This window comes from Mastomys coucha, unplaced genomic scaffold (assembly GCF_008632895.1).
Source record: "Mastomys coucha isolate ucsf_1 unplaced genomic scaffold, UCSF_Mcou_1 pScaffold16, whole genome shotgun sequence".
Lineage (NCBI taxonomy): Eukaryota > Metazoa > Chordata > Mammalia > Rodentia > Muridae > Mastomys > Mastomys coucha.
In genome coordinates, this window is record NW_022196898.1 from 13,811,015 (window position 1) to 13,826,166 (window position 15,152).

A 15,152-nucleotide genomic window follows, 5' to 3' on the forward strand; every position below is an offset into this window, starting at 1 on the left:
AAGATCCTCCAGAGTGCCTGATTATCAAAAGTTCACCCTCCACCAGCTGCTGTTCACGTGGCTGGGCTGGTCCTCACAGCAAATTCAACATTGTTCACACATACAAAGTTTTACTCTACTTCATTTCACTGATATAGAGTATGAAGTCTTGAGAAATTAAGCAAATTACTTAAGAATTACAGAGTGAGGTAAGTGAGGTAAGAGTCTAAACGATTTCTGCCTGACACTTCAAGATTTCAGCAGAGGGCAAGCCAGGGAAAACTTCTGGCGACTAAGCTTTCTAAATCTATCTAGTTAAAATTGAGTAAAAAAAAATGCTATTTTTTAAAAATGACTTCCTTCACTGAGAGGCAAAGAATGCTACGAAATTCCAAGGCTGCTGAAAATTCTGAGACAAAATTTCTCTCTGGTTTCCAACTCCTTGGTGTCATTAGATGGCATACAATATTGACGGGTGCTATGACTCATTATTATGATTATTTTTAAAATCACAACCAATTTCAAGGCTTTCAGAAGCAAAGCAAAGCCAGTATCTCACACAGCTTTTAGATGGTCAAGGCACATCCCTTCCTGGAAGCCTAAAGCAGCAGTGTCTAGCCTCTGTATCTTCTCACAGACCCAAGCAAGGCTCCAGCCTCTGCACATGGGCCCTCTGCTCTTGAACTGCTTTCACTTCTCCCTTTGTCTAGATCTGCTCCAGATGCCAAACTGGTTTTTCAACCTATTGCCAAAGAGCATCCCACCAAAGCATTCAGGGATGGTACCACTCCACAGAAACAAGTCCCACATTACTTATTACTAGGAGGCTTTTCTATCTTATCCCTGTGGAAGACATCGTGGGACTTTTTTTTTTTTTTAAAGAACACCTATGCCAACAGGGACTGCTTTATTTCCCTAATTATATCATATACATTAATGTGTTTAAGATATTCAACTAACAGTGCATAACACCCATCATAGAATCAGGCTCTGAAGGAGACACAAAGATGAAAAAGAGCTTGCACTTGACCTCAGAAGTGAACACACACCGCACACCAGTCACAGGGATACTGGGAAGGACATACTATTCTTGCTACATGTTGGAGGGTGTGTTTGTGCACTTTGTATCAAATACTGATTTTTATACCCAGAGGTCTGGTTGCAGTCTGGACTTTGGTATTATCATTATTATGTAGCATCTCCTGACTCACTATTCTGTAAACATTATTCTGCATCATCTTTTGATTGGTTAAAGAAAGAGCTGAACAGCCAATAGCTTCAGAGGAGAAGGAAGTCACCATTGGAACATGGATGAATAAGGAAGCCAGGGCAAGACTAGGATGGCAGGTAATCACCACGTGCCTAGGAAGTAGAACAGGCCAGCACTGTCAGATTAGAATAGATCAGAATCTGCCCAGCTATAGTGCCTGAAGCTTTTAATAAATATAAAAGTCTCTATGTTATTATTCATGGCAAGGGTGGGCACAGAAAGCCAAATTTGTACAGCTAGGTGGCTGAGAAGGCCCCCCGAGCAGAGACTGACCAGATAGCTAAGTGTTTAACAGTGAGGAAGAAAAGGACTTCCCTGAACAAAGAACTCATTCATGCCTTTTGGCAGTTCTGAAGAGAGGGAAGTACTTTGGAGGCTGAAGAACTTGCAAGCTAGAGATGGGGCAACTAAGAGTCCCGCATAAATAATACTTTAGGAATAGCAGCAGTCTGGGAACATATGTCAAAAGAGGACAAGGGTCTGTAGATGAAAATCCAGACACACCAGTTGCTGTCATGGGCACTAAATAGTAGCTAGGAATAGGGATCTGGGGGATGGAATAAGGATCAGAGAGCGTTTTGGAGGAAATTCATTTTGATGGAAACAAACTTGCACTGAATTTCAGCCGTACGCTAGGCGAGAAACACTAGTAAGGATGAAGCAATGGTCACAGACCTTGGTGTCATAAAGAACTGCTCATATAGTTTGAGTCAGGTGTATGGGTACCACTGGTGCACAGAGGAGAGGCGTCTCAGTTTCTTGGCACAAAGAAACATGAAACAAGGTATCTTAAAACAGGAAAACATTGATTTCCTGTGATATCTGTAACAAGTAACTCTAACTTAGCAACTGGAAACAAATTCATATTAACATTAGCCCAGAAGACAAACATTTGGAGCAAAGTAGGGCCACAGTCCCTTTGGAGCTCAATGTCCCTGTCCCTTCTCACTTTGAGCAGCTCTCTACATCCCCTGGCTTGTGAGAGAGAGCATAGCAATAGGTACCCATGTCTTATGTTGTCTTCACCTACATGTAATTATTCATTGGTCTTCTTATCTTAAAACATTCAGGCCCACTAGATTATACCCAGAATATTCTCTTCTCAAGATCTTTAACTGAAGAGTGATATGATTTTGCCATTGATTGGGCTTCACCATACAGGAATGTTCTGGCTAGTTTATCTTTTATCCAGATCATTAAAGATTTCTCCATTATCAGCAGCAAGTCTGCCTCACTTTCTTCCCATTTGTATATTTACTGGAGTAGCACCTCGATATCCTTCAACAACCTTTCCTTTGTATTTACAACTTGGCTAGTTGTTTGGTGTGGGAGGCCTTGGCTTGTTTCTGTGCCTTTGTCCCTGAGATACATCATCTCTTGCTTTGATTTGAAGAGAGGGGCATGCAACTCTTCCTTTCACCTGAGCACTTGGGGGCTATTGTAAGGCTGTAATTAACCTACTTTCAATACCAATGTGTATCAGGGAAAGCCCTAGCAAAGCCCCAAGCAGAAGAGAGCTGGGAGACAGCCAGTTCGTGAATAGGTCTGAATACACATATTAACAGGTTGGGTGAATTTCTAGTTTCACCAAAACAAGGAGAATACTAACATCAAATATCAGAGATCACCACATACAATGACAAACATAGTCATCAAGCTTAAAATATTGTGAGAATCACTAAAATGTGCCACAGAGAGCACATGCTGTGGGAAAAATTGGGCTGATAAGCTTTTTCAGTGTAAAACTGCAGCAAATCCACTTGTAAAAAAAAATGCAGTATCTATCAAACCTAACAAATTCAAGCTGGAAATACAAGATGACTGTCTGGAAAGCGAAAGTCCGACTCTGTACCAGAGTACCTTCCAAAGCAATGTCCTTTAATAACACATTATCCAAACCATCCAACACCTTCCAAGATAAGTACTCGGTCTTTCCAAGACCCACCCATAATGAATGACACAGACAAAGGAAGGCTTAGAGCTCAACCAAACACAGCCCTGTGAATGAGGAGACTGGGACAAGCCACAATGCTTCCCAAGCAATTCAGCATCCCTTTTACACCATGGCAGGAAAAGAGATGAATTCTTGAGTTGAGTAGATGTTGAGTTGGCTCATATTTTAAACAACCACAATTCCTATCATAAAACATGGGAAATAGTCTGAAACCCTCTGCAGAAAATGTTGAATATATTTCACTTAAGGTTATGAGTGGACCCAACAAAAGAGCTGTAAGTTCTCTAACACCTCCTGTATTTGATCGAGTGTCCTTGAGCCTGGAGGGAAGGTTTATAGAGACAGAAAGGGGAGGCTTGCAAATAAAAGCTTGCAAGAACACCTGGAATGCCTAGAGCCAGTCTCAGAGTGCTTCCAATACCATTTTCTTTTTTTCCTTACTCAGGGACTCACAGAAAAATGGACATATGAGGAGCTGAACTCTGGGCATGACAGCAGATGGGCATATGAGGAGCTGAACTCTGGGCATGACAGCAGAGCAGGACTAAAGCTACAAAGCCCAGGATGGCAGGAGCCAGTGGAATCAGGAACAGCTAACACAAGAGCTATCATTATTCGCTTCACATCCTCTAATCCTGGGGATTTGCAGAAGGAATGAGAGCCCTGTCTGGTGATCTTCCTTTCTTTCTGTGATTTTCATCACTACGAAATTTGCAGCCACAAGGAACAAAGAAATATGCAGCTGAGGTTTCATTACTGTATTATCATTCAGTCCTGGAACCCAGCAGCACCACTAAAAGAGAATTCAGGCACACACCCGACCTCAAGACCTATCTGCCACTGTGCAGCTGTAACAGAGACCAATGTTGAGAGCTATGTGTGTCTTGTTCTTTTGTTTCCCTGGACCCGAAAAAGGATGCTGCAGTGACAAGAGGGAGAACAGTCATTTAATATGGTCAGGAGCAGTTCTCCCAAGGATATAATTAGGGTCCCACAATCAGTCTTCTGAGAGATTTAGGAATCTCTTTCATCCATCCATCCATTCATCAATAGTGATAATAATAGTGATAATAATAAAAACAAACAAATGCATTCTCATTTTCCCACAGCTCATCTTTTCTAAAGAGTCATTTGGAAAAAGAGAATTTGCCCCACACAAGGCTAGAAAGCAGCGGGAGAGATGGAGCCAGAGAGTGCTGATGTTTCACTAAACATTGGCATTGCTAGGACAGTGGGCAAGGTTCCCAGGTGCCACCCAGACCCGTATTAAAATCTCTGGGCTGGGACATAGGCACCAGCACTTCTGAAAGCTCCTTGCCATACCAATATGCAGCTGAAGTTGGGGGTCTTCTCTAAAAATAAAACCAGAAGACAAGATATAGGGCCATCTCAACACTCCCAAATGCCTTTTCTTCCGTTTAGTGCTGGATATTGGTAACAGAAAGAAAAACATATTATCTGCCCTTTCAACTGCCTTATAAAGCTTCAAAGCTGTTTTCTTAAGGCATGGGTTTAAGTACAGCTGCTTTTCAGCCATCTAAGTCTGCACTGACCTCCTCCTAGCAGTTTCATATGTTCCCATCAACCATGTTCTTCTTTTCAAGGATCATATCATAGAACAGAAAAAAATAGGAGCATGCACGTCCCCTTCTCTAGTCCTTGTAACTTGTTGCTAGGATGTGACCTGCTGAGCTTGTGTCATTTCATCTCAGAGTGGACACAGGAGTAGCAAGGTCTCAGAGCCGCACTGGGGGACTTACCCATTCTATGAATGCTGTTATACTGGAGACTAACAATGTTCATAAATCTTGTTAAAATGCCTCAAAGGCAAGATGATGAAGTTGCAACTATAGTCGTGGGAAAGGGAAAATGATTCAAATGTTCAGTGGGAGTCAGAGTGAATTGTGGTGTAGAGTATAACAGAGTGCAATGGGTATCACAAGTGACTGGTACACTGGGGCTCAATTCGTGCTGGAAGGCTTGGTTTGATGGGATGAGCTTCACGCAAGATATAGTTGATGTTTGTGATCAACAGCCTGGCTAAACACAGATTCGGAGAGTTTTAAGAAAAATACAACTGAAAAAAACAGGAAGAAGAAGAAGAAAAAATAATCAATGAAGTTGAAATTCAGGAGGGGGAAGTCTGTGTGGCCCATTGGGACAGAGGATCCCATAACTGTGAATAATGGTGAACTGGCTGCCTGGCATCAAGTCTGTTAGATTATTGCACTGTGGCAGAGAGGAAATTGCCCCTCGCATCTCTGAGCTGTGTGATTCTTGGGTCACTGAACACATTGGCTTTACCCTGTGGCTTACATATTATGAGCCAGATTTTCTCTACGGCTGAAGCTACAGAATAATACAAGGCAGAAGCTTAGAGCAGTCAAGGACAGCAGAAAGCATTCATTGCATAAACAAAATAAATAAATAAATAAATAAATAAATAAATAAATAAATAAATAAATAAAAAATTCATGGGGCTTGAGCAGCTGACAGATTAGGAGAAAGCCTGTCTCCTGTTCAGCAGGTAACGTTAGGCGAGCCACTCACTACACCTGCTCTATTCTTTGCCTAGAACTTTCTCTCCATATATTAACCTGGCTAGTTTTTTTTTCAGATCTTCAGTTAAATATAACTTCTAAGGAAACCCTTATGTAGACATCTCCTCTGAAAATTCAACACACATACACACACACATGTTCACACACAAATACACACACACACACACATTCACACACAGACACACACCATTTTTTCCTTTGGAACTTACATCTAACATGATTTATTTCACGTATTTGTCTTATTTCTTATCTGTCTCCTTCTTTCATTAATGTTTAAACCCCAGGAAGACAAGAACTTTCATCTACTTTATCCACTCCAAAATTGTCTGAAACTAACAAAGGTAATGGCACATCTACAACAAGAAATGCTCACGAAAAATTGGTGACATCCATAAAATATCTTAATAAGCTCATGAAAGTTAATGTTCAGGGTCCATGAATTGTGTTATAAGCTTTATGTGTTACAATGCTTTAGATGAGCCTTATTAGCCTAACACTGTACTTTCAACTAATAACTGAGGTTAAGGGCTTCCTTTCTAAGAATGGCTTTGTAAGTAATGGCTGCTCCATATGAACAACCTACACTGTACACTGTATGTAGAACAACCTGCTTTGTAGAAATATGATCACAGGTCTCTAGTCTGACATGTAGATAAGACAGGCGAACTTCGTGTTGTCTGGTGGAGTATAAATTGACGGGTTACAATACTCTCAAATTCTAACTTAGGACATTCATTGTTTTTCTCAAAAGAGTTCAAAGTTTGCATAAGAGCTTTATATATTTCTATTAAAAAAGTTGAGTATGTGTGTGTGTGTGTTTTAACAATTTTCTCCTCAATATATAACAAAGAGCCCTCTGTAAAGTCTTGTAAATTGGGGTGCTCCACAGCTCCACTCAGGTCAAATAAAAGGTCATGGCTATTTTGTTGAACCATATTGTAAAGCATCTATTCACACCAAAGCCTAGAAAGCAGTCAGGAGACTTTGAGCATGAACAGAGACCCCCGCCCCCAGAGTTTACAGGTGTACGTACTGATCTGTTCCCAAAGAACAATGAAATTTTATAACCACAGATATTTCTTATAGAAAATTAAAAGTTTTGTCAGGTGTGGTTGCATGAGCCAATATCCCACCTATTGCAGAAGGATCCGCACATTCAGGGGCAACCTGCACAAGAAAGTGAGACTGTGTCTCAAACTACAAAGTTAAAAGAAGGCTGGGGACTTGGCTCAGGCATAAAGAACTTACGATAGCCAATACCAGGACTTAGACTCAACCCTGAGTTCCACAATAAAACAGTCTCAATAGATTCAAAGAAAAACTGATACAGCCAAGCGGATCTAAAACCCAGCTTCACTTGTATGCAGCAGTAGATACTGCATTCATTGTCACAGAGACACCATTTTCACAGAACAGCAGTCCCCCCACAGGTGGCAGGCAGGGCCTTCTGCATCCTCTGTCAGTTGGTAGACTATGCAGCTAGCAACTAGGGATCTGGAGAAATCAGGAAACCATGGTTTACTAAATAAGACATTAAAAAGGTAAATTATCCATAGTCAGAAAAAAATCATTTACAAAGATAGCACATACCTAGAGTGGCATGAAAAAAAACTTAATGTAGTAACTATATTTTCATTTATGAAACTATCTAGGATTTTGTGACCTATTAGTTACAGTATTTAACAAAGTTAATAGAAACTATTAATGGGGAAGATATGAATTCAGTTCACAATTTTTCCTTTCTCTTCAAACTGAATCTCCTCTATTCTCCTGCTTCAAAGTACTTTAAAGCCAAGAAAGAAATGTCCACGGACATCAGCTGTTGTTAAGCTTTTGTCTCGTTTGAAACTAGTGTGTCAGTTCCTGTTGTCAGAGTTAGTGTAGTTTAGAAGCCTGTGTCTTGGTGCAACAACATAATTATTTAATTCAGGGTAATGGTGTATATTAGATTATACAACATGTACCTGGGGACACAATAATGCTTCTGATTTCCACAAAGTACCACTTTTCTGCAAAAATAAAACTATACTGTAAAGCCTGCACTGTTTTGGGCTTGTCTTGTGGCACTGGAAATCATGTGACTATTGACGGTGAAAGGGACAGAATTTCTTCGAGCCTTAGAACTCTGCAGGTTTAAACTGACCTCCTGTAGACCATATGGCAAATGCACATGCAGAACCTTTATGTAAGAAAAGGTCCAGATCCCTGGGCAGATGGCTAACTTCAAATGCCATTCTACTTAGGATTCGAACATTCAGCCAAATGTCCCAATCTTGGAAGGGCTTGGGCATCATATGGGCCAAGGTATATTTTTTTGGTGAGGAGTTTGACATTTTAAAAAGCAGACCCAGTTGTAGCTGGGGCGAGGAGCAAGCCTAAGGTACTACAATGAAAAGCCAGGATTTATTTGGCAGGGCCTCACATACTCATGTTCATCAAGAAGACTGACAATCTAACCACAGTTTGACTTCCAACTTGATTAGAAGGTGTGGCCTTGTTGGAGGGACAGTGTTACTGTGGAGTAGGCTTTGAGGTTTAAAATACTTAATCAAGGCCTCCTGTCCTTCTATTCCTGCATCCTGCTGACCCAAGTGTAGGACTCTCAGCTACCTCTCCAGCAGTATGTCTGTCTGCATGTCACCTTGTTTCTTGCCATGATGATAATGGGCTAAACCTCTGAGCTATAAGCCAGTCCCAGTTAAATCTTTCCCTTTGTAAGAGTTGCTATGGTCACATGATAGAAACTCTAACTCAGAAGGATTCACTACTAAAATACCTCCTAGTTCTAAGGCCTAGACTCCACGACCAAAGTACCTCACCAACTGCTGGGTGCCAGCACAGAGTAGTTTTAAAATTGCATCATTTAGCACTACAGGTGCCATATTTGTGGAGAGTTTAACATACCACCGATGTGGCACCCCATTCTTTCTGCAGTATGTAAGGGACAGAAACAGTGAGGAGCCAGTGACTCACGTAATGCAGCTTGAACTTGCACTCGTCTTCAATCTCATCTGCACTGTCCTCATCGGATACTTCCCCTTCCTCTGCGTCATCGCCAAGGTGATACGGCAACTTCTTGCCCTAAAATAGATCAAAACATCCCATTTGAAAACGAAAATAAATTCACAACAGCCCCAAAGTAGAGGCAAACCAAGTGTGCACTGACAGATGAATGGAGCCACAGGACGTGCTCTTCTCTTACGGCACATTACTCAGCCTTTAGAAGAGCCAATTCTGATACACATTACAAGATGGATGAACTTTGAAGGCATTATGCCAGATGACATGAGCCACAGTCAAACCTTGCATGGTTCTACTCACACAAGATACCCAAACAACAAAAACAAACACAGAATGCAGAATGGTGACAGGGATGGGTGGCACGTTAACAAACAGCTATTGCCAAATGGATATGGATCTTCAGCTTTCCAAGATGAAAATACTTTTGAGTATACAACATTTCGTCTCATTTTTGAACACTACTGAATTTTACACTTAAGTAGTTAAGGGGTTAAGTACAGTTTGTGTTCTATGACCACAGTTTTTTTTAAGAGAAAACTGACTAGAAAATGAGCGATCTATGTGATGGCTCAGCGCTCCTCCAGACCCACTAGGAGGCAGATAGCCTGGAGGAGACACAAAACAAAGATAGGAAGAACTTTTATCCTAAGGTTGTCATTACCTTAAATTAGCCCATTAGTAATACTGTATTTTCAAAAATCAGACTAATGGCTGGGCAATGGTGGCACGCCTTTAATCCCAGCACTTGAGAGGCAGAGACAGGTGGATTTCTGAGTTCAAGGCCAGCCTGATCTACAGAGTGAGTTCTAGGACAGCCAGGGCTGCACAGAGAAACCCTGTCTCGAAAAACAAAACAAAACAAAACAAATCAGACTAATGTCTTTTTTTAAAAAAAGTGTGACTTCTGACAATGAGCATTGCCCATTTGACTGAGCTACTTTCTTTTTTTTTATTATTATTATTATTTTTGATTAGATATTTTCTTTATTTACATGTAAATTTCTCCCTTCCCAGTTTCCCCTCTAAAAAACAAAGAAACAAACGAAAACAACAAAAACAAACCCCAGCTGCCTCCCCACTCCCCATGCCTGCCACCCCACCCTCTCCTGCTTATAGGCCCTGGCATTCCCCCACACTGGGGCACAGAACCTTTACAGGGCTGAGGTCCTCTCTCCCATTGATGATCGAATTTGCAATCCTCCACTATACACATGCTGCCAGAGCAAAGTCAGTGCTGGTGTCCCCCTCATATGCTGGAACATAATACCATGGGCATCATGGCTGACAGCATAAAGAAGTTGGGCTTCCGAGAAGGGATAAAATGAAGAGGGGTCCCCTGAGGTGCTTGTCTCTTCCACCATGGAAACATACCTATGAGGGGTAGGCCCTCCCTTCACCAGACACTGAACATGGCAGCCTGACTCACAACTATATTCCTAATATGTGAGACATGACAGAAGGCAACTGAGGTGAGCTCCAGACAGGGCTGGCTACATAGTGAGTTCTAGGTGAGCCTTGGCTGTAGAGGAAGACATGGGGTGGTGGAGGGAGGGAGAAAGGGAGGAAGGGAAGTTAAATGAAAAATGAAAAGGAAGGAAAGAAAATGAAAGAAAAGAAGTGAAAAGAAAAGAAAAGAAAAGAAAGGAAAGGAAAGGAAAGGAAAGGAAAGGAAAAGAAAAGAGAAAAGGAGAATTCCAGAACTTGGAGGCTGGGCTTTTCAGCTTGTAAAGCAGGCTGTTCTGTTGTTTTTAAGTAACCCAGACTAGGACATTTTATTTTAGTAGCCAAAAGACACTATGGTCCCTGAAAGCAGCCTGCTTTCCTCAGAGGATGGGGGAAAGCTGTCCTTAGCAGTTGTCGCTGGTCCCTTTCACATCCATCCCTTCTTTCACAGAACAACAATGCAGCTTACACAACAGTCCCAGGACTGGGCCATTCTTGAGTCACCAATACATTTCAGAAAATTACAGACCCTGGACAAGGAAAACTCTTACAATGAGATGGGAAGAGATCTGAGTTACGATGTTATATTCGTTCCCAAGTATCCATGGGAGACTGGCTCTGGAACTCTTCTGAGACACCAAATCCCAAAGATGTTCAAAGTCCTTGCTACAACACAATTTGGTATCAGCATGCATCTTCCTGTTCAATTCAAATAACTTCTAGGCTACTTATATATATCACATAAATGTTAAGTGACCCAAGGGAAAAAAACCTGTGCAGGTTCAGTATAGACACAGAAGGTGCACTGCCTGTATCCAATATGATCTCGAAGATCTATAAAATCACTGGGGAGTAATTTGGAAGTAGATACAGTCAATTGTTAAGAACAGTAATCTAGGGCTGGGGAGATGCTCAAAGGGTAAATAAACCCCTTGCTCTGCAAGCATGAGCATGTGACTTTGGAGCCCCAGAAGCCATATAAAGCAGGGTGGTAGTAGCCTGTGTCTGTAATCTCACGGCTTCTATGGCAAGAAGGGAGACATGACAGGGGAATCCCAGGAGGCTTGTAGGCTTGCCTCAAACAAGGTGGAAAGCAAGCACTGACACTTATAGCTGCCCTAAAACAAGGCGCATCTCTTTCCTCGCATACAAACACGCGAATGCATGCATGTGCAAACACACACGAATGTGTATTGGTATTGTTTTGCTTTTTTAAGAGTAAATACCTCTGTGGGTTTTCCCCCTCTTCTATATTTCCCAATTTATATTCCGAAAAAGTTAAAAAAAAAAAAAAGCCAAGAGAAGGCAAGGCCGAGGGCCTGATAAGAGTGAGTTGTAAGGTAGGCTTCTGACTTGAAAGCAGAAAGGAATATTAATAGGATATTAAGTTGCTCCCAGAATATGCTGTAGGGCAGGGATGGGCAGAGCCAGGTTCTGAGGCAAATAGCTGAGGCAGTGGCAGTGGGCAGCCCTCATCACCAGTATTTCCTGTCTCTTATCTCTGTCCTTCTGTGATACTCTCTTCTAGAGTGTGGGCTGGACTTAGTGACCCCTGATAAACATAAGAATAGAGCAAAACAATAGGGTGTCTCTTCTTCCTGAACCTACCTTCTTATCCTTCCACATCCATCCATCCTCCTAACCCCCAAATCTCTCCTCTGTCTGTCTGTCTGTCTCTCTCTCTCTCTTACACACACACACACACACACACACACACACACACACACACACGAGTGAACTGTTCAGTGGAAAGAACCACATAGCAAAGAACTAGAAGTAGCCTGACACCTTCAATACAGCCTTTTAGAAGGCTTAGAGCAGAAAACACAGCAGGGACTATGGGATAATGCCTGCTGCTTCAAGTTACTAATTTTGGGTCCAATTTGCTATGCAGCCACAGATGCCTAACATACAAATAGAATCAGAGGGTCAGACTTAATCCAGTGAAAATACCTTTCACAAACAATAAGGGACCGAGATCATTGTAACTTCATCATCCAACTACTGGCAGAAAGACTACCATCGGCTTCTTCCACCATCCCTCAGTAGATGGCTCAGTTTGGACCTCTGGTTTCTTCTTCAATGCCAGAGGAAGGGTCACCTGACTGGTAATTTGTAGGCAAGGTGCATCCCATACTTTTCAGAAAAGTTGAAAAATCAAATATCTAGCATTTTAAACTCAACACAGAGATAGAAAAGTTGTAAGTATAGATGAATTTAGTAACCGATTCTGCACAGAAATGCTTTGCTGGATTGTAAGAAGCCTCTCTTAGTGATGCCCTGAACCCTCCTATATACCCAAAGCCCTTGACCCTGGGCTTTAACACTGTGATAATTTCAAAATGATTAGCTAATCTATGTCATAAAAGTTAAATCTGCATTCAGATAAAGCATTTAGGATTTAAAGATTTAAATATGTTCTTTGACTTAAAGAATGGCATTTCTACGACTCAAGTGGTCAGATTGTATTTATGTATTTATGGTTTAGACAGGGTCTTATATACCCCAGGCTGGCCTTGAACTCACTTTGGTGTGGAGGATGACCTTAAGTTTCTGATCCTTCTGCCTCCACTCCTCAGTGTAGGAGTTACAGGTGTACATCATGAAGCACACTTTAGGACAGCACCCCCAGTTCCAGTTTGTGTACTGTTACTGGTGGGCCTGCTCTGAATTAGAATGTTCAAATACATATAAATATGATTTAAGGTATTTCTGTCTAAGCAGAAAGCTCCCAGAAAGTGAGTTCATTTTCTTTGCTTTAGAGAATATCTGTAGAGCTGCTATGTCAATACGGTGAGCAGTCACTTAAGCAGTAGCCAGATACACTCAGCAACCACAGACACAAAGATACCAGCATCTCTCATGCATTCATAACCAACCAAGTTACTCAGAGTCAACATTTTGTTGGGCACAATGACGGATACCAAAGTAGACCTGTGCACAGACATTTAAATACCCCAAAAGCAGTTTTTGCTTGTAATATTGCCTCAAAACCAATCCATTAAAATAACGTTCAATAGAACAAAATTAATAAACAAAAAAGTATCTCCGAGCTAAGAATAACTCTTCTCAAATGACACACACGGTTCCAGCTCCACGGGATGGGAGGGTGCCACGGCAGCCAGGAATGAGGAGTGAGATGAATACAGGCTTCAGTTCCCCTTTGTTTCAGGGTGGCATGGGATGAAGGGATAAAAACAAAAGGTAGACACCATATAATATTCCCTAGCAGAGCTCATCGTTCTTTTTCAAATGTATTTAAAAGAGGCTGCACACTGACTCCTGTATTTTGGCCAGTTTTTCCACACTCCTAGCTCGCAAAGCTACTTTATTCAAGCAGGAAGAAAAGCATTGCAGAACAACATTGCTGCTTTGGATCTCTTTTGAGACACAACCTTGCTCTCTGTAGCTCAGGTAGATTTCAAACATGCAACCTTCCTGCCTCAGCCTACCAAGTACTGGTATTATAAGCATGCGACATAGTGCCTTTGCTAAAAGCATTGTTTGCTTTAACATTGCTTTTATTAACAGAGTTACCCATGGGAAGTGTTAAAGAAGAAAGTTAGGACCCTTTCTGGATTGAACCTGCACAGGCCCTGTGTGTGCTGCCAGTCTCTGTGAGGCCATATGTGTACAACCCTGTTGTGTCTGTAAGACACTGTCTCCTTGGAGTCATCCATCACCTCTGGCTCTTAGAATCTTTCCCCGTGGAGAGAGTTTTGATGAAAACATTCCATCTAAGACTGACTGCTCCAGAATTTCAGGGCACTCTATGCAAATATGGGCTTCTGTGTTAGTTACCATCTACTGCAAGAAGTTTCTCTGATGATGGCTGAACCAGGTCCAAATGCTGAGAGGGAGAGCTGGACACTGGCTCCCACTTCTAAGAAGCTATCTGCAAATGCAAAAATTTGCAGCCCCCAGTGGAGTCTCACTAGGTATATACTAACCATACCTCAGGGTGGGTCCTATATTCAGGAATAGTTGGTCAACACAAAGTAAACTCAATGGAGTGTGTAGACTTTTTGTCTAATATTGATCTATTTGGGTTTTTGTTGTTGTTTGCTTGTTTTTTGTTTTATTAGTCTTTTGCTTGTCTACTTTGTTTCTGTTTTAAGGAATGTGTGTGTGTGTGTGTGTGTGTGTGTGTGTGTCTGTGTGTGTGTGTGTCTGTGTTGAGACAGAGTCTTTCTACTTAGACCTGTCAGGAAACTCACTATGTAGACCAGGCTGGCCTTGAACTCACAGAGATCTGCCTGCCTCTGCCTCCTGAGTGCAGAGATTAAAAGTGTGCCACTAGCGCCTTGCCTTCTTATTTTAGGAGAAAGAGAGAATGGGTATACAACTGCATGAGATAGAGATAGAAAAGTTCTAGGAGTTGAGGGCAGGTATTAGGGGCTCTCAGGAACTGAACCGACAACCAGGGAGCCTGCAGGGGACTGACCAAGGGTCTCTGCATATTTATTACAGTTGTGCAGCTTGGTCTTCATGTGGGACCTCCTAACAGTGAGATCAAGGGCTGTCTCTGACTCTTTTGGGATCCCTTTCCCCCTACTGAGCTGTCTTGTCCAGCCCTAACATGAGGAGAGGTGCTTAGGCTTACTGCAACTTGCTGTGCCATGTTTGGTTGATGTCCACGGGAGTCCTGCCCTTTTCTGAAGAGAAATGGAGGAGGATCAGATGGGATAACAGGAGGCTGAGGGGAGGTGGTAGAGGAGGGACTAGGGAAAGAGGAAGATGGGAAACTATGGTCAAGACATAAAAATAATAATGATGATAATAATAATTGAATATAATGTTATGGAAAAAGTACAGTTATAAGTATAAAAGCAAATGAAAATGCAAAAAAGAATAAAAAAAGGTGAAATCTTGTGTGATGTAAACAACTATAGTCTGAGTAGATATAAATGAAGGTGGACCCAGG

The 15,152-nt window shown here is 41.8% G+C and overlaps 1 protein-coding gene across 16 annotated transcripts in view; it reads right to left on the bottom strand.

The window, feature by feature from the left end:
- Nucleotides 1–15,152, bottom strand: part of Plch1 (phospholipase C eta 1) — a 216,213-nt gene that overhangs the window by 31,169 nt on the left and 169,892 nt on the right. For all 16 annotated transcript variants that reach the window (XM_031373987.1, XM_031373993.1, XM_031373989.1 and 13 more), the window contains one exon: nucleotides 8,738–8,845. In XM_031373987.1, the coding sequence (XP_031229847.1) occupies nucleotides 8,738–8,845 (108 nt within the window). The remainder of the gene's footprint in view (nucleotides 1–8,737; nucleotides 8,846–15,152) is intronic.